A 24,871-nucleotide genomic window follows, 5' to 3' on the forward strand; every position below is an offset into this window, starting at 1 on the left:
AAACACGGGGGGGGGGGGGGGGGAACCACCGTGCCATCGGAGGGATAACAACTAACCCTATCAGACATCACTCTCTTTTTTCCGCCACTAATTTTAAGGTCCAAATCCAGATAAGACTGATTTAAATCGCCAAACTTTGCAGTTAGATTTGGGATAGTGTTAATCGTTTATTTTCCTGAAGAGTTATTGCCACAGCTGTGCTTCAGACGTCATCGAATACCCACGATTGATTTTCGTTTCAGTACTCACTCATCATGAGTTAATAATGAAGCGAAATCAGCCGTGGATATCCGACGATGTGCTTCAGATAACTTATTTGTATTAGACTTTGTGAAAGGAAGGATGACAGCTTCATGGTATAGACCTTGTAATTGTTTGAATGTGTTTTATATAATTTTCTGAATACATGTATATATCTTTGAACTAACCATATTTGGAATAGTTTTGACAAGTCTAAATATTTCAATTAGCAATTCTCTGCAGAATTATATATACCACTTAAAATTTATCCTTGGAACTGCTAAAACATTCAAAACATATATTGCTCTGAATTACAAATTGGAATCCAAACAAAGACCTTATGAGTCAGTGAACTGCAATGGTGACTCACTAAACTATCAATGAACTGGAAATAACATTGTTAATGAACTGCAAAAATAATCCAATGAACCTCAATACCAATATAAACGTAAAATGTAAATAAAACCAACACAATCTGTCAGAGTCCTGCAGGTTCGGAAGATTTACACATGAACTCATTTTTAATCGTTAACCTGTTGCAGTGAAATGTCTACTTGGATTGCGCACAAAGGACAAAAATATCCATATAGAACTCAACAGTGACGGATCAAGCCAGAAATTTTTCTTGGAACTGAAAAGAACAGCAAGTAGTAAGTTTCAAATCAAAATTTTCATTTATGTTCATAAATGGAAAACAAGTGTGGACCAAGTGATGTAATGTTTTCATCATCAAACACACACGTGCTTGCCAACTCTCCTATTTTGGAGGGGGACTCCCGTTTTTTATACCCTAGCTTTATCAAACAGTGAATTTGTTAAAATCTATTCCTATTTTCTAAGATCTGATTATTTCATCTGAAAGAACAACTCAGAAGATGTCATGCAGAAGTGTTATTTTTTCTCTACGGGGTACATACATTCATCTTATTCATGCTTTTAATTCCTAAAACGCCTAATCTCCCGCATGGAAATTTCAAAAAGTTGGCAAGTAGCTGAGAAGACTCTTATCATTGATACCAAGGAGACCTATTATTGAAGAAGCAACTCATTATTACGACAATTGTACTTCAATCAACCTTGTAAGTGCCCTGGGCACGAAGCAATTAGGACAGATTAGAACTATTGCAGAACCTTCTAAAATCCTTCAAAAATAGCCATAATAGACACTTTTTATACGTATACGCCCGTTGTATGACTGATGTCCGTCCGTCCGTCAGTCAACTTTTCCTTATCATCGCTCTCCTGCCTTCTTTCATGAATATATCTTTGAAGAAACTTGGTACACATGTTGCATACTAATAAAGCTCGAAAGAGTTTGCATTTCAGAAGTTTACGTACTTTTTTGGTGGAGATATGCCCCTTTTATTGCCAAATAAGGGCATTGTGTAGTAAATGCAAGAACCTTTTTATTTTTTTATCAACTCCTTTCAAATTTTGTACGGTTGCTAGAAGCAATGATGTTAAACATATATTCGGGGTTTTCTGTCAAGTTTCAACTTTCTGCGTTTTGGCGTATCACACTTGACATAGAGTACTTCATTTTTGCCGTGAAGTTTCCCTTGTTTACACAATAACTCAAACAATTGTTCTCCGATTTTTATTAAACTACTTGGTTTACTAAACACAGTGGATGAATTGCAAGGTCACTGTAGTCACCAACAAAACGGTGGCAGTAAACACATTTATATCATATGTCACTACCTGCTTCCAATATAGCAATATACCATTCTGAGGGTCTGACAGGCGTATCATGCTTCCGCTCGCGTTGATCTTGTTAAGGTTATTTGATGAATTATTGTAAAAGGAAGGGATGCTTGACCCAAAAAGAGATAGGGACACTTATTTTGCTGAATGCAGAATTTAAAATTGTGTATAAAATTGTTTTCATCTTGATTTATTCGTCCCTTATTGAGAAGGGAGATAACTCAAATTCAGTACCCTACTTATCTTTATCACCCAAATGTTAATTTGTATCTGCAGTTGAAAGTTGCATCCCAATATTTATATTTTACCCATACAAATAAAAAACAGCATCAGTATTTAAGCTCTAATTGTGAAAAAAGAGGAATGTATTGCAAGTTTTCTCTCCGACTTTCTTAATATTTTTATATTGAATGCCTATTGATTTATATATTGACTACACTGTATATATTACATGTAATGTTCATTAGAAAAGATTATATACTTCAGCAGAAAGGTGCTAACCTGCCCACCATCTGTTTGTCTCTCTGGTTCGTGCCACACTTTGCATGACGGTGGTACATTGGTCTATCAGTACGTTGTATTATTCCCCTTTGCAAAAGAACATGGTTACACAAATATAAGTGAAATGGATATTTGCCTCAAAATGTTTCACTGAACCAACAAAAACTTTGCCTCTCTGAATCGAAGTTAAGCCACATACATATATTGTCTTGGTATTTTGTAGGCTCTACCTACTAGGTAGATTTTACCTTCAAAAGTGAAACTTTTTCTGATCCAAAATCTCCCTACAATTGAATGTAATGTAAATCCTCAATATAACAGTAAATTCATATACATAATATGCTAAATGCCAGAGAAATCTCCCTACTATATTTTGGTGTCATCACATATTATGCAACCATGTTTTTTCGCTTTGCATAATCATTCATATCCAATGCACATGTATAATACGAAACTTGTTGACATATGATACAAAACTTGTTGACATGTAATAAAACACTTATTGACATATGATACGAAACTTGTTGACATATGCTACAAAACTTGTTGACATGTAATATGAAACTTGTTGACATATGATACAAAACTGTTTTACATATGCCACAAAACTTAATGACATATAATACAAATATGTTGATATATGCTACGAAACTTGTTGACATGTTAAACGAAATTTGTTGACATATAATACAAAACTTGTTGACATATGATACGAAACTTTTTGACATATGCTACAAAACGTATTGACATATAATACAAAACGTGTTGACATATGCTACGAAACTTGTTGACATGTAATACGAAACTTGTTTTCAGTGTATTCTGTGACGTCGTCTATGGGGCTACCTTCCTCCTTCAGCTGGCTAGAGAAATACCACACCCTTATAAAAGGATCTTCTCCACCCCCACCAGAAAAAGATAACCCCTTTGCTAATGACGTGTTTGACCCCTTAAGATACATGAATGTTGACCCGGCTCCCCCTGAAGCTGTGCCAGGTTGGTGGACACACATGGATCTGTCATGGCGTGGCTTTGTGTTTATTCTAGTACATGTAGTGCTGCATGCTTTGTAACACCTTTTCCCCAGTAACTCCTGTGATAGACCTCTAGTCTAATGTCTTTATTTCTTTGCTTGAATTCAAGGACTCAAGTCACTGTTATGTTACTAACCTCAGAAGCCATGATTTCTTGTGACAGAGAAAGAAAGAGGAAGAGAAAGAGAAAAATTACCATAATCATGGAATTAATCAGGAGAAATGTTTGACTTTTAGATAGAGGGCATCAGCTAACTGAGAAACCTTGTGAACATCAGGACATGTTTTATAGATAAAATATTAATTGCATATGTAAATGAATGTAGGTGTACATACATATGTAGGCTATTTACTAACAGTGAAACCTCTCCTATATGACCCCTGAACATTCCCACTTCCTCACTAGCAATAGGAGTACAGTTTTACCATCGCTTGATATAAAACTGACCTTGTCTATGTAAACCAAAAACCTGTACTGTTTTGATCCCAAGTCTAATAATATCTACAAAATAACCTGGCTTCGGTATCACAAACATTTTCTCAAATCTCAAGCTCAAATCTGAAGTTTGAACTCAGCTGAGATTTACCGCCAAATGGGTATCACAAAGCTGGTAAAACTTAAGTTTGGTTGGTTAAACTCAAGCTCAGCTTGAGGCGTTGAGCTGAGTTTTTAGTTTATGAAAACGAAATACGGACGCTGAGCTTGAGTCCTTGAGTTTGGACTCAAATCTCAGCTTAAGTACGTTTGTGATACCGAAGCCTGTTGATTCTAACATCCTGTCTTATATGACCAATATCTGCTGTTCAACAGGGTGTTGGATTTGACAGGTTAATTTGACAAATATATTGGGTCCAACAGAGTGTCAGATTGAAAAGGTTAATTGGACCAATATATTTTGTGTCCCATATATTTTGTCAGATAAGACAGGTTTATCTTATCAATATGCTGTGTTCCACAGGGTATCAGATAGACAGGTTTCACTGTTATTCGGTACTGCAAAACTTGATTGAACATTGTTTCTGTTAAAGTGCATGGTCCTTGTATCCTGATATAACATGTCATGTTAGATATGCGATGCCTTGGACGTGTTCTTTTCTGTAGCTTGATGTCACTTTCTCCTTAAGAATGACTTCTGATTTGATTTAGGTTTTGTGATGGCTTTTTTTTCGGGTCATTATCCCTCTAGCTATATGGTTTTAACACTGAGAGTGATCTCCCTTGAATTCTCACATTTACACCGACCCTCCTAATATTAACTAAACACTAATTATATTTATAGAAGAAACCTTGTTGATTGGAATATAGATTCGACAATATGAATTGCACATGTTCTATTTGTTTATGGAAATTTGTTGAGACACCTACCAGCATTTATATATATATAGTTTACACAGCTAGTTTACATATATACAAACTGTACTAAGCACTGGAACATATCCTTGTAGACTTTCTTAACTCATTCACCCCTGAAGACACATTTGAACTCTTCCAATTCAAAGGGTGGAATAGTTCATTATGAAATTTCAGGGGTAAATGGGTTAATATAGGTTACATGCTGGAGACATGTTCATTTTCTTTGAACCTGGTGAAATAGAGAGGAAAGTTCATTATATTTACCATAATACCACCCTTTCATTGATATTTATTAAATACCTAGTTAAGAATTTTCCCAAGTGTTCTAAGCAAAAAGTTCATAATTTTCTGAATACACTTTTGAGTGATAAAATTAAAATGAAATAAGCACACAGGATCTTTATCAGTTTTAATTCTTTTGTACAATTTTTAATTTTCATGATAATTAATTATCACAGATTTCGAAAAATGCATAACAAATTGTGAAGTCAAGTATGTTTATATTTTCATTCTTTATTTGTGAAATGGACAATTATAAATAATGGAATCAAAAAAGGAATGAATAAAGGGAAAAAAAATAAAAAATCACACAATTAGCGATTTGTGAAATTAAAAACTTGCAAATACATGTAACTTCTGGATGCAAATTCAGTTATACATTATTTTAAAGATTGTTTGACTGAGAAGGTTTTGGTACATGGAGTTGTTTTTATTTGTATCATGGTGTTGTTTGATTTGTATGATTGGTGTAGTTCTGATTGATGTGCTTATACCTTTGTCTGAAAAAAGGTTGTAAAAAATTACAATTCTTGTTGCTTGTGTGCCAACACATGTTCCATTTTTTCCAGTTAATATAGTTCCATTTTTTCCAATTTATGGTATGGTGTGTTGTCTTTCATCCGTTGTCCGTCAACTTTTTCTTTGAACGACTTCTTCTTAAAAACTGGTGGACCTAGGGCCATGATATTAGGCCAGTAGGTACCTGGGACAAAGTGCTATAAAGTTTCCTCAAATAAATGACCTTGACCTACTTTCAAGGTCACAGGGGTTAAGTACGTGTATGTAAAAACCTGGGATACACCTTGAACACGTCATATGTACTCATTTGAAAATCTTGTGAACTATGTAACTTCAGAGCTTCAATAAATCATTGATAACATTCTGTTTGTTTACAATAAACTTCTTAAATTTGTACATGTAATAAATAAAAATATTTTGACATCATAATTGGTACATGTTGTACTAAAGAAAGGTGCATTATAAAGCCATACTTTGGGGTTTTATTTCCTGTTTGAATACAGTAACTGTAAGTACTGAAGCTTAAAGTAATATATATATATATCTGATGGGTATTTCACTCCTTTCTTTTTAATTTGCTGCATTTTATTCCTTTTTTTATTTTGCATGTCTAATCAATTGATATACTCAGAAATTAACAGTTGACAGTATTGATATAAACAGGCATTGACAGTATTGCTAAAAACAGGAATTGACAGTATTGATACAAACAGGAATTGACAGTATTGATATAAACAGGAATTGACATTATATTTATTGATATAAACAGGAATTGACATTATATTTATTGATATAAATAGGAATTGACAGTATTGCTAAAAACAGGAATTGACAGTATTGCTAAAAACAGGAATTGACAGTATTGATATAAACAGGAATTGACAATATTGATATAAACAGGAATTAACATTATTGATATAAACAGGAAATGACATTATTGATATTACCAGGAATTAATATTATTGATATAAACAGGAATTGACATTATATTTATTGATATAAACAGGAATTGACAGTATTGATATAAACAGGAATAGACATTATTGATATTAACAGGAATTGACATTATTGATATAAACAGGAATTGACATTATTGATATAAAAAGGATTGTCAGTACATTTATTGGTATAAACAGGAATTAACAATATTGATATCAACTGTAATCAAATATTCATTGTAACAGGAATTGACAATATTGATATTAAGTGGAATCAGCATCATTGATATAAACAGGATTGGCAGTATATTACTAATCACATACATGTACTTTAATGAAATACTTTTTTGCATGTTTAATGTTACCATATCTAATATACCAGCAGAGATTATCAGATAAAATATAATGACAATTTTTCTCAATGAATCTCTTTATACAACATCTGTCTGAAACATTGCTTTCCAGAGAATGAATGTCATCATGTTTTGTCTAAAAATTTCAATAATTGTTCTTTTTCTTTGATTTCTTCTTTATTTTGTAGAATTAATCCAAATTTTATTAACCATTTCTACATGTTAATTGTCTGAATGTTTTCTTTAGAGAAGATAGCATATCATGAATATTACTGCCATTAATAGTATTAAAATGGTAATTTTATATTGGATTTGAAGAATTTGAAGAAAACAGAATTTGAAAAAATATATTGTTTATGTGTCAGGAACCAAAAACACAGAATTATAACACATTTTAGTCTGAAAGTAATTCCTAGTCTATGTATGCTCCAGAATTATAACACATTTTAGTCTGAAAGTAATTCCTAGTCTATGTATGCTCCAGAATTATAACACATTTTAGTCTGAAAGTAATTCCTAGTCTATGTATGCTCCAGAATTATAACACATTTTAGTCTGAAAGTAATTCCTAGTCTATGTATGCTCCAGAATTATAACACATTTTAGTCTGAAAGTAATTCCTAGTCTATGTATGCTCCAGAATTATAACACATTTTAGTCTGAAAGTAATTCCTAGTCTATGTATGCTCCAGAATTATAACACATTTTAGTCTGAAAGTAATTCCTAGTCTATGTATGCTCCAGAATTATAACACATTTTAGTCTGAAAGTAATTCCTAGTCTATGTATGCTCCAGAATTATAACACATTTTAGTCTGAAAGTAATTCCTAGTCTATGTATGCTCCAGAATTATAACACATTTTAGTCTGAAAGTAATTCCTAGTCTATGTATGCTCCAGAATTATAACACATTTTAGTCTGAAAGTAATTCCTAGTCTATGTATGCTCCAGAATTAACCTACCTTAACTCCAGATGAAGATTATTTCATTTTGTAACTTTCTAGTGGTGTCAATTTTAATTTAACAAAATTATTAATCAATTCATTTTGATATTCGTTACTTTTAATTTTGATAAAATTTGAATCAGTAATTCCTCATGGTAATCTTGTGGTGTAAATTGAAATCTAATCATAAAAACTTAAAAACCGAACTAAATATAGACTTGAAGAGTTGTGGCAGCCCTAGTACTACTGACTTCTATGTAATTGCTAAAGAGGCAAATGAATCGGAGATGGAGATTAGACTGGAGCCAAACAAAGGGAGACCTGCCTTTTATTGTTAACCCTTTCACCCCTAGGTAACTTTAGTAGACTCTACCATACATTGGTCTGGATGAGTCTATTATGGTCTACAGTGGTGAAAGGGTTAACCCCCCCTTTCACCCCTATGTAACTTTAGTAAACTCTTCCATGCATTGATCTGGATGAGTCCATTATGGTCTGCAGTGGTGAAAGGGTTAATTATCCAATCTTCTCTTTCCTTTTTATCATCATTCTGTAAAGCAATTCGTTGATTTATTTATTTCAGCAAAGAAAATTGAGGCACCCTCGTTTAATGCAGACAGAGATTCTGGTAGTTCAGAGGAGGCGACCACTTCAGGGGAGACAACTCCATATAGTTTTGAGAACAATTTTACAGATTCCATTCTTGTGGATGACATGCCAACAAATTTAAGGAAAACACTCAGCAAGGATTCTCTCGACAACTTAGATGAGTAAGTTAACTGAAGACAGTATACATTTCTTAATCTAGTCTAAATGATTACCCAGAAATTCATTTTCGGGAAACTAAATTGTATTTGGAAAAAGCAAAGAATTAGTTAAATTTTTATCAATATGGTAAAAAAAAGATATGTTTCTTGTTGAAATTATTTCGTTTTACCAGGTAGTTTGGATCTATTATAAAAGAGTAAGCTATTGACTTTGCTTATGAAGAATTTACATAGCAGATTGTTATTAACTTCAGCATTGTTATAATTTTGTTGGCCTGATGAAGGTCCCCCACCCCAATCCTGACGAAATTAGTCAGCATGTAGATAACATGTATAAAAAAAAGGCAAAATAAAGCATCACTTCCTAACATATTAGCACTTCCTGGCTTGTAATTAGTATATATAATTTAAAATCCACAGCTTAGATTCAATTTCCTGTTATTTCTAATCTGTCTCGCCAGTGTTAATTAAACCCTTTAACAACAGGAAATGCTAATCTGGTACAAAGTTGTTGTGTTTTGTTGTAGATCCGACATGACCGACTCCCTGTCGAGGATCACCAACCAGCTGGGCATTGGCGGGTCGGGGGTGGAGTTCGTGGAGGGGATCAAACCAGCCACTGGTCGAGAGAATATCGTACGACATCTGATGAATCAACGGGAGGATGAATTCACTCACAAGGAAACTTTAAAGTAATTCAATATGCATTATTGTATCATGAAACGCTCAATTTTCAAACTAAGTACTCAAATACAAGATATCCCCAAGTTATCACACAAAACATTCACACACAAGGAAATCCTGTTATGCCTCATCTGGCACTTCCAGGAAATTTTTGTCATTTTACACTTTGAAATTGCCTGGCCACCAGTTTCACAAAACGTCCTGTACTTCCTGGCTTTTTCACTCTGGAGTAAACATTGCTTAGATAAATGAAATTTTGGTGACTTATATATATAGTTAAGATTTTCTCAATGCTAGGCTGGGGTCCTCAGTAAACTTCAACGAATTTGTTAGGAAATTTTCTGAAATCTTCTTGTATGTTAGAAATCAAGGATATTAAATTTGGCATTTAACACTTTAAAGGTGCCTGCATGGCCACCAGTTTCACTAAACATCCTGATAAAATTAAACACATATTTCATGACTTAAATTTCACACTAGCGAGAACATTGCTTAGATTTAGAAAAAGTGCTGACTTATGTAAGAAATGTTTGTGATGCTAATTGTACTGGTACCTCGTTCCTAAGTACAGCCCACATTGCTAGGTCATAGTCCTCAGATCACTGCAAAGGATTTGGGGTTGGTATTTTACACTTTAAAAGTGCCTGCATGGCAACCAGTTTCGCAAAACATCCTGGCAAACATGAATTTCTGGACTTGAATTTAACTTTCCTGGTACATTTGACTTCTGAACAAGGTCTTTGGGAAGAAAAATTAGGCAGTTATCTGATGTTCAGGTCAGATTTTCTCTTACTTTGTCTTTTTATAAAGAACTAAAAATGTGCTGTCAAAAAAAAAAGTGTTTGTCTTGACATTGCATTACCTGTTTGATTCTTTTCAGAGTGTTCTGTGGGACGTGGAACGTGAACGGCCAGTCACCTCTCCCGGGTTCATCACTGAGGAAGTGGCTAGATGTCGACCATGAATGTCCAGACATATTTGCTATAGGGTACTAGTAATTCTTTTTTTTTTTTGGTTTTAGTTCAGTATATTGCTTCTCTTCTAAAAGAATTGATTTTGTATGATATTAGTGAAAACAATTAATTTCATTTATGCAAGATGAAATTAAGACATACTCATATGATTGCACTTTAAAATCTGGTACATGTTAAAGACACAATATGCCGAAAACGAATAACTGTTCACCGAATACCTGTTTTATCCGTCAAGGACTTGTTGGTGAATGTCTCGCCACCAGGAAGTAGCGGAAGCGAAGACTTAGGTGTTGTTTTCCGGCGACGGCAGCGTCAACATTCAATTTTTGCGTTAAAGTTTCTTTCACTGAAATAATAATTAGTGCTAGACCAACTAAACTTGGACCATAGATGCATCTTAGGTAGTTCATCTCAACCCATGCATCAAATGCTGGATGCGGCCTACCTTTCATGGTCCATTGACTTTGTCAGCATCTCCATCAACATTAAGTTTTTGCGTTTAGGTTGGTTTCTCTGAAACTATTGGTGCTAGACCAACCAGACTTGACCTGTGCATTGACGGTCAAAGCGGGACACAGGCGAGTCGTATCAATCTGAAAGGTTTGTATTTACAGTTGTATATCTACCAACCTTGACCTGTGCATTGACGTTCAAAGCGGAAAACAGGCGAGTCGTATCAAGCTGAATGGTTTGTATATACAGCTCTATATCTACCAGACTTGACCTGTGCAGTGACGGTCAAAGCGGGACACAGACGAGTCGTATCAATCTCAATGGCTTGTTATCATTATAAATTAATTTTATGTCGCTCTTTTTATTTCAAGCTTATTAACTTGTAGCTTCATAGCTATATAGATATTTTTGCAATCTGAATGGTTTGTATTTACAGCTCTATATCTACCAGACTTGACCTGTGCATTGACGGACAAAGCGGGACACAGGCGAGGCGTATCAATCTGAATGGTTTGTTTTTACAGATGTATCTACCAAACTTGACCTGAGCATTGACGGTCAAAGCGGAACACAGGCGAGTTGGATCAATCTGAATGGTTTGTATATACAGCTCTATATCTACCAGACTTGACCTGTGCATTGACGGTCAAAGCCGGACACAGGCGAGTCGTATCGATCTGAATGGTTTGTATTTACAGATGTATCTACCAAACTTGACCTATGCATTGACGGTCAAAGCGGAACACAGGCGAGTTGTATCAATCTGAATGGTTTGTTTTTACAGTTGTATATCTACCAGACTTGACCTGTGCATTGACGTTCAAAGCGGAAAACAGGCGAGTCGTATCAAGCTGAATGGTTTGTATATACAGCTCTATATCTACAAAACTTGACCTGTGCATTGACGGTCAAAGCCGGACACAGGCGAGTCGTATCGATCTGAATGGTTTGTATTTACAGATGTATATGTACCAAACTTGACCTGTGCATTGCCGGTCAAAGCGGGACACAGGCGAGTCGTATCAATCTGAATGGCTTGTTATCATTATAAATTAATTTCATGTCGCTCTTATTATTTCAAGCTTATTAACTTGTAGCTTCATAGCTATATAGATATTTTTGGTTCCGCAGATTTCAAGAACTGGATCTGAGTAACCAAGCATACATATTCAGTGATTCGGCTAAAGAAAAAGAATGGTTAACTGCCGTACGAAAAAGTTTACCTTCCAAAAGCCTATACAAAAAGGTAAGTTTATTTAGCATGACCCCCTGGTTTACCGTATTCTGTCTTCGTATTTAAGGATTTATAAGTACAAATTCATGTGGGACTATTAATTGATTTAAGGTGGAAATCGAGTCCAAGGGCTCTGTGTTGCATCTTCATTGAAAATTTCCAATTTGTTTGCCATTATTTTACACTTAAATTTCTTGGAATGCACAACTACTATATTTCATTTCAACAAATTTTATTGTCAGATGTAATAGTCAAATGGATTAAGCCTATACAAATTCTTTCCATGAGTGGCTCAAAATTTGATCAAATATATAATTATATACCTATAGCAGCAAGTCAAATCCAAATATAATTAATATATATATATATATTAATACAATTCTTTATTCACAAACATTTTGGGGCCACAGAAATTGGATCCCAAGAAACTTGATTATCATTAAAACATGGGAGCTCGTCCACTTTGCTACCAAACGTGATATTTATCATGAAAATAGTCTTTTACAACTTTACTGGGAATATTTTCATAATATTTTAATTCCATGAAAAGGTATGTAACCTTTAATTGTCTTTGTGTAAATAAGGTGCAAATGCATAAATATTACAGGTCCTGTATGTAGTCATCCTCGATACTCCTGGGGTTACGCTCACTTTTGATCTCGGCACCCCAGCTGGAATATATCATAGCAAAATTGAAGGCACACGGCTTGCTATTTGATTGGTCTCAGGTAAAAAAATCTTGACCAATCGCAAGGCTGATATCTGTCCATTGAAGTTAAGAGCCACGTCACCCGACTAAAAAACTGGTCAATTTTACAGTTACCCCCGACTTAGGGCATTAAATTTCTCAAAAAAAAGGGCGCAAATTACACGAGTTTTTACGGTACACGACTGATAGATTCTTTTGATGTACATGTACATCAATGGTTCAAACTGGTCTTCTTGTCTCATCCACAAGGTGTTGCACACTGAGCCTTCGATTTTGCTAGGACATATTCCAGGGGTGCACAGAACGTAAGTTAGCCTAACCCCTGGAGTATCGAGGATGGTATGTAGTAGAAAGTGTTGGAACTCTCTACCTTAACAGAGTATGGACATTTCTGTCTACCAAGACATGATGTTTACTGCTGAGTATTCTTAAGTGTAGTGTGTTGATGTACTCTGTTCTTTCAGGTGAAGTTGATTCGCTTGGTCGGTGTCATGATGATTGTGTACATCAAAGAGAAATACGCCCACAAAGTTCATTTTGTAGACTCGGACTACGTCGCCACTGGGATAATGGGGATCATGGTCGGTATATAATACTCCACTGATAACATCAACGTTTTATTCCCATCCTACATAATGTCTACTCTCCAAAAAAAATAAACTGTTTTGTCAGAGAGATACTGTATGACGGGAATTTTTTCGCGGCAGTTTAGTTTTTGTCTTTTTCGCGCTCTGTAATGAAGGCAAATTCATCATTACAGCAATCATTTGTAAACAATATAATACACAAAGTAATGAAACGCTAAGGGCAAATTTTATATCGAGCGAAAATGGATCTTACTGTCGAAGTGCAAAAATTTGACTTGGCGAAAATTTCCCGATATACATATAGAGTACCATTGACATGGATGGGTACAATCCCTTCTGATATTGCTATTTCTCGCACCTCAGACAGAGATATCCCACATCATACCCCATGCTAGATTTTTCTATCTCATCCAATCTGTCTTGTACCTTTACGTGACATTTCGTGGAATTTTTACACTACAATGTATTCATCCGCACGTTAACTGCTTGAAATTGACAATTTGCATTATAAATGTCCTGTTTTGTCATTATATTTGATGTTATAGATAAAATATAATCTACACTGTGAAATACGTTGTAATCTATGTAAGGACGGACTATATTTTTACGCGGAAGTATTCAAATGCAGCTTTAGTAGTGAAGAGGTCATTATCATTTGAGGCCCAAGGCTGGTTACTTTTTGGAAAAAAAATGTTTTACCTGTAACTGAGCGAGGTTGGGTTATCTCAGTCTTGGGCTAAGATTATGTAACATCCCAACCTCGGCTTACGCCTCAGTTGGGATTTGTTACAGAATCTTAACCCTCAACTGAGATAACCCGATCTTGCTCAGTTACAGGTAAAAGATTTGATTAATCCCAGTCCCCTTCATTAAAATTTTGTCTGTAAAACGTTCAACTTCATTTCCACAGATAATGGCTGCAGGTATTCCATCTCTGCTGGTGGCGTTAGTTGTTTGATCCTATCCTCTTATAAACATTCTGATTTTGTCACCATAGAAAATAATAGGGACGCGTCTTTGCTGACGGCAACGATCGCTTGATCCCAACCTCAAGCTCTTATGCAGACTCTGACTCAGCTGCAATAGAAAAGAACAATATGTACACTTTCTAAGCTTTTGGTATAAAAATATATCACTCAATACTTCTCATTTAAACTGAAAATAATGATATATCTACTGATTGTGGAAATAAGTCCTATTTTAATGCTAGCTTTATAAACAAAAATCCGTAACTTTCAAGAGTTTAAATTGACCAGGTTCCATGATGACTGTATCGTAACTGTTTTTGTGGCCGTGTGTTACAGGGAAACAAAGGCGGAGTCGGGGTGAGGTTCACAATACAAGGCACTTCCATCTGTTTCATTAATTCACATTTAGCAGCACACCAGGATGAGTTTGAGAGGAGAAACCAGGTAAAGAGCTTAACGTAAACGGACTGTATAGGTTTAAATACTGTTTAACATGTTGACTTAGAAATGAGGGGTTGTCTCTCAAGAAAGGTACATCTCAACTGACGTAAGGGATGGTATAAAGTCATTTTTTGTTTTACTGATTTCATGGCAATCTCACAAGGCAGGTTCTACTATAATTACATAAGGGGAGGTCTCACAAAACAGGTTTCTTTGTTACTGACAGAAGGGGTGGTCTCACAAAGCAGATTCTGCTGTACTGACAGAAGGGGAGGTCTCACAAAGCATGTTCTGTGTTACTGACAGAAGGGGAGGTCTCACAAGGCAGGTTCTATGTTACTGACAGAAGGGGAGGTCTCACAAGGCAGGTTCTATTATACTGACAGAAGGGGGGGTTTCACAAAACAGGTTTCTTTGTTACTGACAGAAGGGGTGGTCTCACATGGCAGGTTCTACTATACTAACAGAAGGGAAGATCTCACAAAGCAGATTATGTGTTACTGACAGAAGGGGAGGTCTTACAAGGCAGGTTCTACTATACTAACAGAAGGGGAAGTCTCACAAGGCAGGTTCTACTATACTGACAGAAGGGGAGGTCTCACAAGGCAGGTTCTATGTTACTGACAGAAGGGAATGTCTCACAAGGTAGGTTTTACTGATGGAAGGGGAGGTCTTACAAGGCAGGTTCTACTATACTGACAGAAAGGGTGGTCTCACAAGGTAGGTTCTATTTTACTGATGGAAGGGAATGTCTCAAAAGGCAGGTTCTATGTTACTGACAGAAGGGAATGTCTCACAAGGTAGGTTTTACTGATGGAAGGGGAGGTCTTACAAGGCAGGTTCTACTATACTGACCAAAGGGGAGGTCTCACAAAGCAGGTTCTATGTTACTGACAGAAGGGGAGATCTCACAAGGCTGGCTCTATGTTACTGACANGGGAGGTCTCACAAGGCAGGTTCTACTATACTGACAGAAGGGGAGGTCTTACAAGGCAGGTTTTATGTTACTGACAGAAGGGAATGTCTCACAAGGCAGGTTCTATGTTACTGACAGAAGGGGATGTTTCAAGACATGCTTCAGCTGTACTGACATATGGGTTGGTGTCATAAGGCAGGTTTTACTGATAGAAGGGGAAGTCTAACAAGGCAGGTTCTACTGTACTGACAGACGGGGAGGTCTCACAAGGCAGGTTCTACTATACTGACAGAAGGGAATGTCTCACAAGGTAGGTTTTACTGATGGAAGAGGAGGTCTTACAAGGCAGGTTCTACTATACTGACCAAAGGGGAGGTCTCACAAAGCAGGTTCTGTGTTACTGACAGAAGGGAATGTCTCACAAGGTAGGTTTTACTGATGGAAGGGGAGGTCTAACAAGGCAGGTTCTACTATACTGACAGACGGGGAGGTCTCACTAGGCAGGTTCTACTGTACTGACAGACGGGGAGGTCTCACAAGGCAGGGTCTACTGTACTGATAGAAGGGGAAGTCTAACAAGGCAGGTTCTATGTTACTGACAGAAGGGAATGTCTCACAAGGCAGGTTCTACTATACTGACAGAAGGTGTGATCACACAAGGTAGGTTTTACTGATAGAAGGGTAGGTCTCATAAGACACGTTCTATTTAATGACAGAAGGGGATGTCTCAAGACATGCTTTTGCTGTACTGACAGAAGGGTGGTCTCACAAGGTAGGTTCTACTATACTGACAGAGGGGGAGGTCTCGCAGGGCAGGTTCTACTGTACTGATAGAAGGTGAGGTCTAACAAGGCAGGTTCTACTATACTGACAGACGGGGAGGTCTCACTAGGCAGGTTCTACTGTACTGACAGACGGGGAGGTCTCACAAGGAAGGTTCTACTGTACTGATAGAAGGGGAAGTCTAACAAGGCAGGTTCTATGTTACTGACAGAAGGGGAGATCTCACAAGGCTCGCTCTATGTTACTGACAAAATGGAATGTCTCAAAAGGCAGGTTCTACTATACTGACAGAAAGGGGGGTCTCACAAGGCAGGTTCTATTTTACTGACGGAAGGGAATGTCTCAAAAGGCAGGTTCTATGTTACTGACAGAAGGGGAGATCTCACAAGGCTGGCTCTATGTTACTGACAAAATGGAATGTCTCAAAAGGCAGGTTCTACTATACTGACAGAAGGGGAGGGCTCACAAGGCAGGTTCTACTGTACTGATAGAAGGGGAGGTCTAACAAGGCAGGGTCTACTATACTGACAGAAGGGGAGGTCTTACAGGGCAGGTTCTATGTTACTGACAGAAGGGGATGTTTCAAGACATGCTTCAGCTGTACTGACATATGGGTTGGTCTCATAAGGCAGGTTTTACTGATAGAAGGGGAAGTCTAACAAGGCAGGTTCTATGTTACTGACAGAAGGAAATGTCTCACAAGGTAGGTTTTACTGATGGAAGGGGAGGGCTAACAAGGCAGGTTCTACTATACTGACAGTAGGGGAGGTCTCACAAGGCAGGGTCTACTATACTGACAGAAGGGGAGGTCTCACAAGGCAGGTTCTACTATACTGACAGAGGGGGAGGTCTCACAAGGCAGGTTCTACTGTACTGATAGAAGGGGAGGTCTAACAAGGCAGGTTCTACTATACTGACAGAAGGGGAGGTCTCACAAGGCAGGTTCTACTATACTGACAGAAAGTGTGATCGCACAAGGTAGGTTTTACTGATAGAAGGGTAGGTCTCAAAGACACGTTCTATTTAATGACAGAAGGGGATGTCTCAAGACATGCTTTTGCTGTACTGACTGAAGGGGTGGTCTCACAAGACATTTAACTTTACCGACATAAAAATTGACGCCTAATTTATTGTACTGTTATCAAAGTAAGGTTATCAAATTAATATATTACTAATGCAGTGTCTTGGACAGTGACACTACTATACTTTTCACCTGTTGTATTATATAGGACTACAGAGATATCAACTCCAAGATGAGGTTTAAACAGTTTGTGCCTCCCCTACAGACACGGGAACATGAGTAAGTACAATCCGGCTGTACCAGATCAGTGGTTGAAGTTACTAACACTTTACACACAGATAACAAGAAATATCACCAAATATTAGATGACGCACATTTTTCCTACTTCCTCATTGGTTGGCTCATAATCATGTGGAGGTCGGTGATTTGTGATATTGACTTGGTGTTACTATTTTTAGAAATACAAGGTTAATATTTACTTTCGGACATCATACCAATTGTAATGTCACAATGCTCTCTGCCAAATACAGGATTTCTTTCCTGACAATTTTCATAAGTTCCTTATTTTTTTTTAACAAATTAATCGTTATCTTGCATCTAATACATGTTTAACTATTAAGAACTATTATTTTGGTGAACAAGTAGTTATTTGAACATGAAAAAGAGATATTAATGAACAACGTCTCAGTCAATATCACTTTCTCAGGTCCATATAATCACATAGTCACCTCGACAAAAGTCCATAATTGACAAATATCCATGAAAAAGTGAAATGGTTCTGTAAATGACAGGATACCCAAGCATTTATCCTCATGCAAAATAAAAATGTGTCAAATAAGTTGAATATTTTTTATTTTTATAACATCACCACACCCCAACAGTGTTATGAGAAACATACTACCATAAACTAGGCTTTATGGATGTCGGTCTGTCTAAGGGTACATTCGCGTATCCCGTTGAAATGGTACGTGTGGCGCAGAAATATTCCACGATAAACGAAAGCACTTGGACCGTTCTATAAGCAGAGCTTAAAATGCACAGTTTTGGATAATAAATAACAATGAATCAAGAATATTATGCCCTTCTTTGACACGTCAATTGAATTACATAACGCATCTGAAAAACTACATGTGGCTTGACATTGTTTTAGAAAGAAATAACGCAAACTAGCAATAGTCAGCATTTTAGTTTTGGTCAGGTACGTCTGGACCCCTCAATCTACATTTGCCAAATTTTCCTAAGGTCAGCCTCGGTTCCGATCGGTGCCTGTCGTTTTCTTTTCAGGTTCAACCGGTTTAAACATTTCAACCGGATACGCGAATGTAGCCTAACAGTCTGCAGAAATTATTTTATTGATACTTAAGCTATATATCTTACCTTACACACAAACCATTGTAACATGTGGCTGCCATATTGTTTCTGCTGCTATTAATTAGTGACATCTGGCGTCCGATGAGGTAGCATCATCCCATTCATGTATTTTAATATTTAACTTTTGTAGTGTCCTATTTTGGATTGGAGATTTAAACTACAGAATAAATGATCTGGAAATTAATAAAGTGAAGGCCCTTATAGAAAAGCAACAGTTCCGGGATCTTCGTTCCTACGACCAGGTAAGAAAAATACAAATATCTAGAGGATACAACCCTCAGGTTTTTTGCTCACCTGTCCGAAGGGAAAAGTATTTCTCTTACCCTGGACAGGGATATTCACCATTTTACCGGTGTGGGACTTTCTTATCTCATCCTAGTGTTGAGACGAGCTACACGTGTTCTTTGCACGTTCTCAACAATTGTATGACGTCATAGCAACAATACCATGACGTCACGGCAACAATACAATGACGTCACGTCGACAATTCATCCGCATCACATGCTCAACATTGTCTTGCATTGCTGTAACGTCTATATAAAATACATAAGAGGGTAAACAGGGTAAGAGAAAAATAATCATTCACCCCCTTGAGAGTGAGACAGGGTGATCTCAACCCTCGGGGTAAGATTCTGAAGCTGTCAAACACTCGACAAGCCTCGTGTTTGACAACTTAAAATTTTTACCACTCGGGTTGAGATCACCCTGTGGCAACCCCAAGGGTGTGAAAGATTCTATTAATCCACACTTTTAGCGGTGTAAGATATCCTTGTCTCACCCTAGGGTTCCCCTATTTATAACAATGTTATGACGTCGCGTCAACAATATGATGACGTCACGTCAACAATCTATCAACGACACGTCAAACCTAAATTCAGCCAGTGACGTTTCATTACATTATATATATGCTACATAATGGCTGAACAGGGTAAAAGAAAAAGAATCATTCACCTCCTTGAAGGTGAGATAGAGGAATCTCAACTCTCGGGGAAAGATTCTTAAGTTGCCAAACACTGGGTAAAGCCTTGTGTTTGGCAAATTAATAATCTTCCCTCAGGTTGAGATTTTCCTTTCGCACCCCCAAGCGGATGAGAAATTCTATTAATCTCAAGCACACACATATATGGGCAATACATGTACAGAAAATCATATACCGCAGACAGTGAGAAAAATTGACGTTCTGTGTTACAGCTTCACCGACAGCTAGGGAGGACAGATGTCTTTGAGGGTTACCAAGAAGGGGATTTAGATTTCCAGCCAACTTATAAGTATGACACTGGCACAGACAACTGGGACACAAGGTATGCAAATGATAGATATTCAAAAGTAAAAAGATTCTCTGTTACCATTTAAAACTTATCAGAAATGGGTATAAGTTATTCAATTGAAGATTCTAAAAACCTGGTTTGTTGAGATCAGGTGATATAATGATGACTAGAGCTCCCTGGAGTGAATGTAGTTTGATTAAATTTTTAATAAAAAATTACTTCCCTATTTAACCTAACAAGTGTCCCATATAACCTACCCACTTGTCCCTTTTTTAATCCCTGCATCCAGTCCCTCCACCATAATTTGCTTACATTTATGTATCTGTCTTATTTTCTCACAGCAATTACATTGTACTGAAATCAGGAATTTTTGGTTTGATCCGAGTTATGACTATTGTATATGGGGAAATTTTCGCTGCAGTTTAATTTTTCGCCATTTTCGGCCTTCCTGAATAAGGGGCGAATTTATCATTACAGCGAACATTTGTAAACAGCATAATAGACATAGTAATTAAATGTGAAGGGAGAAATAAAAACTGGGCTAATATGGATTTCATTGGCGAAGGGAGAAAGTTTGATTGGGCAAAAACATTTGAAGTCATAACCTAACGTTATGTAATGTAAGATCATTTCTTCAGCGGTAGTTTCATGTTTCATGATTTTGCCCAGTGAGAAGTCCCGAGCCCCGGCCTGGTGTGACAGGGTGCTCTACAAGGGTCCTGACATCAGACTGAAGGCATATCGCAGTCATCAGTCCTTGAAAGTCAGTGATCACAAGCCAGTCTCCGCTCTCTTTGATGTCGATGTGAGTATACTGTGAACATACCTAGGCTACATTCGCGTATCCCGGGTTAAACGGTACGTGTGGCACAGAAATATTCCACGATAAACGAACGCCCTCGGACTGTTCTATAAGCAGAGCTTAAAATGCACAGTTTCAGAGAATAAAAAAACAATGTATCAAGAATATTATGCCCTTCTTTCATGCGTCCACTGAATTACATTAGGTATCTTAAAAACTACATGTGGCTTGACATTGTTTAAGAAAGAAATAACGCAAACTAGCAATAGTCAGCATTTAAGTTTCGGTCAGGTACGTCTGGACCCCTCAATCTACACGTGCCAAATTTCCCGAGCTCAGCCTCGGTCCAGATCTGTGCCTGTCGTTTTCTTTACAGGTTCGACCGTTTCAACCAGATATGCAAATGTACCCTAATACTAGAGTGAACATATTTTGGTGTACCCTTTATAAGTTTATGGACCTTGTATGGTATCCCACTACATGATCCTATGAGGCGACTTATATTGTGCACTCTACATAATTTAATGTTTTCTTCAATATCCAAACCATTTCCTGCAGGCCTGGGCAAAAAATAGGCTTCCTGTATCCCACTGCATTTTAATATAAGATGCCAGTGATTTTTTTACCCCATTTTTCGTGCCGACTTTAGGTACTTTCCCCAAGTGAAATTTTCCCAATTCTGACGTTTAATGGTGTGTCCCTAGGTGTCCACCTTCAAATGACCATGCTAGGGTGTTACAATTTTAAGTCCAGAAAAAAACAAAACAAAACCGTAACTTGACAACCCAATTAATTTCTTCTCAACAGAATTGCATGCATTGCATTAATTCTAAGATTAAGAAGAAATAAACCTTTGTTATAAAAAAAAAAATCTTTTGCAGATTAAAATCATTGATGAGGAGAAATCAAAGCGGGTGTACGAAGATATCATGAAGCAGTTAGATCGACTAGAAAATGAATTCCTTCCCCAAGTGAAATTGAGCAAAACTGATGTAAGTTATTTTGTGAACTAGTGTCACCACATTCTCCCCATAGGATTGGGGCTTAATTAATATCATAGAGCGAGAAGGATGGGCAGGTAAATATAGGCATTTTTGCAGGAATTGTAAGAGTGGAAATTTTCGGGTGTTATATTGATGTTTGTCAATAATGTGTATAATATATTGGTGCAAAATTAAACAGCATGTGTAAACAGATTGACACACTTTGTGATAGATAGAATGGTTGTATAGTTGAAATAAAGAATCCCTTCTGAGATTGATTTTTTTTTTCGAAAGAGCAACCATTCTTAGATGTTTATGTACCAATATTGTGAAAAATTGACCTGTGGTCTGGGTTATCGAACCTCAAAAACAAATAATGAAAACTATTCAGGTCTTGGATGAGATACAGGTAAGATCCGTAAAATACAGTTTTTCGGTTGTAAATACATTTTAGAAATGTCACTTGTACCTGGTGTGGATGAAATTAATCACTTATGTGCCTTTTAAAGGGATTAAATAAATCCACTATTGTGTTTAATATGGATTTTTTTCCTGCTTTTCATATAAAAACATGAAGACTAGCCTCAATGCACAGTGTGTCAAAACCATTTACAGTAAAACGCTTGTTATTTGATTGCGTTGACCTTCAGTCAACTCGAGAACATTTTTATAACAATGGTACATGTTTAAATCTGTTTTGGAAAAAAACTATCTCTACATTCTTAAACTATCTGAAAGCTGTTGGTCTTTTTAATAAAATATGAATCACCATAGCCACTTTCAATTTTGAAATTGACGTTTTTCTTTTATCTTCTCGTTTGTTTGATGTTTTTATTTTGTATTTATTTTTTGTTGACCATTTGTTGGTCCCAATGACCTCTCCTGTGTTGATTGGCCTTTAAGCATGTTATAATAATAATAATTCTACTTTTCAGTTTGTTTTCCAAGATTTGAAGTTTATGGAGACTGAAATACAGAGTTTGATAGTCGAGAACACTGGACAGGTAAGATAGGGTTTTCACATCAAAGTTCTTCCTGTAATTTCATTGTGAGGTAGAGTTGAGTGCTGTCTGTGGAGATTTTAAGCCTAGAAGTGGTTTAGGTTGTCAGTTTCCGTGAAGTTTTAGTGTGACAGCCATTTATCGCCCGAGTTCTGCAATAAAATAGCAGTTATCACTGTGACAGAATTGATTTGTTTCTTGCCGTAGGTACCGGTGACGTTTGAATTCATTAAGAAACTTGACGAAACAAGTCACTGTCGATCGTGGATGGAAGTCACGCCCACACAATCCGTAGTTGTCCCAGGTAAATTTTATCGATCATTAAACACATTCAATTCCTCGTATTTTACAGGAAAGTTGATAGTTCTATGTAATGAACACTATTTACAGACACATTTAAACAATAGATAATGTTAATCTGTTACTGGTCAAATTTGTGAATAAAAATCATCCCAAAGAAGTAATTTCTAGCTCATTCGCAGAAACAAGTCCTCTGTCCTCTGTCACATTGTTGTAATATTGGGCCCAGAAATTGTGCAAATGAACCTTTGACTAATTACTAACATATTTTACTTTTGATATTCTGTATTAAAGACAAAGTTCAATTGAATAACTGTATACTGGAAAATTTTAGCTGCTGTTTCATTTTCGCCTTTTTCACCCTCCGTAGTGAAGGGGAATTCACCATTATAGCGAATTAAAATCAACAGCATAATCAACACTGTGATTAAAAGTGAAGGGCAATATAAACCATTTGTGAAAAAATAATTTCATGAGCAAGTGAAGGGCAATATAAACCATTTGCGAAAAATAATTTCATGAGCAAGTGAAGGGCAATATAAACCATTTGTGAAAAAATAATTTCATGAGCAAGTGAAGGGCAATATAAACCATTTGCGAAAAATTATTTCATGAGCAAGTGAAGGGCAATATAAACCATTTGTGAAAAAATAATTTCATGAGCAAGTGAAGGGCAATATAAACCATTTGCGAAAAATAATTTCATGAGCAAGTGAAGGGCAATATAAACCATTTGTGAAAAAATAATTTCATGAGCAAGTGAAGGGCAATATAAACCATTTGCGAAAAATTAATTTCATGAGCGAACTGCGAAAGTTTGACAGGGCAAATATTTCCCAGTATACAGCATGTTTAGAGACATTTAGGAAATTTAAGACTGTGATTTATGATAGTAGAAAATGTGTCGCATTGTCATGTTGTGAGTTGAAGATCGTTTTGATTTTGCTGAAGGTGAGGGCTGTGAGATCCAGTTAAAGGCGTTAGTAGATGAAAACTCTGTAGGGAAGTTGAGCAGTGGTGAAGATAAAGTGGAGGACATCCTCGTCCTTCATCTCCATGGAGGCAAAGACTTCTTCATATCCTTTTATCTCGCTGTATAAGTCACTGTGTGTCTTATTGAAGGGAGGACAAATCCATTTGTCTGACTGTGGATGTCACTGTTTGTCTTATTGAAGGAGGACAAATCCATTTGTCTGACTGTGGATGTCACTGTTTGTCTTATTGAAGGAGGACAAATCCATTTGTCTGACTGTGGATGTCACTGTTTGTCTTATTGAAGGAGGACAAATCCATTTGTCTGACTGTGGATGTCACTGTTTGTCTTATTGAANTCTATAGACCCAGAGCTATTTGTCTTATTGCATACATTTGGAGATTTCGTACTTGCCAACTCTCCCAATTTTGAAGGGAGACTCCTGATTTCGGACCATAAAATTGAGCATTTTCAACAAGGGAATTTGCAAAACTATTATACTATTTTCTAAGATCGGATGAATGCATTAAAAGAACAGCTTGAAAGATGCCATTTAAAAGTGGTTTAATTTTTTACCTGGGGGTATGTGCACACATTTTATTTATGCTTTTGATTCTGAACACATGTATTCTCCCCCATGGAAATTTCAAAAAGTTGGCAAGTGTGAGATTTACTGTTCACATATAGAGGCAGAAGTTCTCTAAGTAGATATGGGCCTAAGTACACATTGAGTACAAAGTTCATTTGTCTGACTGTGCTCCAGAAAGAA

General features: G+C 36.6%; 1 protein-coding gene across 1 annotated transcript in view; it reads left to right on the plus strand.

Annotated features, from left to right (window-relative positions):
- Nucleotides 1-24,871, plus strand: part of LOC110452975 (inositol polyphosphate 5-phosphatase OCRL-1-like) — a 61,960-nt gene that overhangs the window by 4,037 nt on the left and 33,052 nt on the right. Inside the window, exons 5-20 of the mRNA XM_021501758.1 lie at nucleotides 783-890; nucleotides 3,262-3,441; nucleotides 8,451-8,637; nucleotides 9,162-9,326; nucleotides 10,199-10,306; nucleotides 11,877-11,991; nucleotides 13,153-13,269; nucleotides 14,580-14,687; nucleotides 17,613-17,683; nucleotides 18,906-19,017; nucleotides 19,967-20,076; nucleotides 20,713-20,848; nucleotides 21,727-21,837; nucleotides 22,764-22,832; nucleotides 23,037-23,133; nucleotides 24,081-24,205. Of these exons, the coding sequence (XP_021357433.1) occupies nucleotides 783-890; nucleotides 3,262-3,441; nucleotides 8,451-8,637; nucleotides 9,162-9,326; nucleotides 10,199-10,306; nucleotides 11,877-11,991; nucleotides 13,153-13,269; nucleotides 14,580-14,687; nucleotides 17,613-17,683; nucleotides 18,906-19,017; nucleotides 19,967-20,076; nucleotides 20,713-20,848; nucleotides 21,727-21,837; nucleotides 22,764-22,832; nucleotides 23,037-23,133; nucleotides 24,081-24,205 (1,919 nt within the window). The remainder of the gene's footprint in view (nucleotides 1-782; nucleotides 891-3,261; nucleotides 3,442-8,450; nucleotides 8,638-9,161; nucleotides 9,327-10,198; nucleotides 10,307-11,876; nucleotides 11,992-13,152; nucleotides 13,270-14,579; nucleotides 14,688-17,612; nucleotides 17,684-18,905; nucleotides 19,018-19,966; nucleotides 20,077-20,712; nucleotides 20,849-21,726; nucleotides 21,838-22,763; nucleotides 22,833-23,036; nucleotides 23,134-24,080; nucleotides 24,206-24,871) is intronic.

The sequence above is a fragment of the Mizuhopecten yessoensis genome, unplaced genomic scaffold (genome assembly GCF_002113885.1).
Source record: "Mizuhopecten yessoensis strain PY_sf001 unplaced genomic scaffold, ASM211388v2 scaffold7021, whole genome shotgun sequence".
Lineage (NCBI taxonomy): Eukaryota > Metazoa > Mollusca > Bivalvia > Pectinida > Pectinidae > Mizuhopecten > Mizuhopecten yessoensis.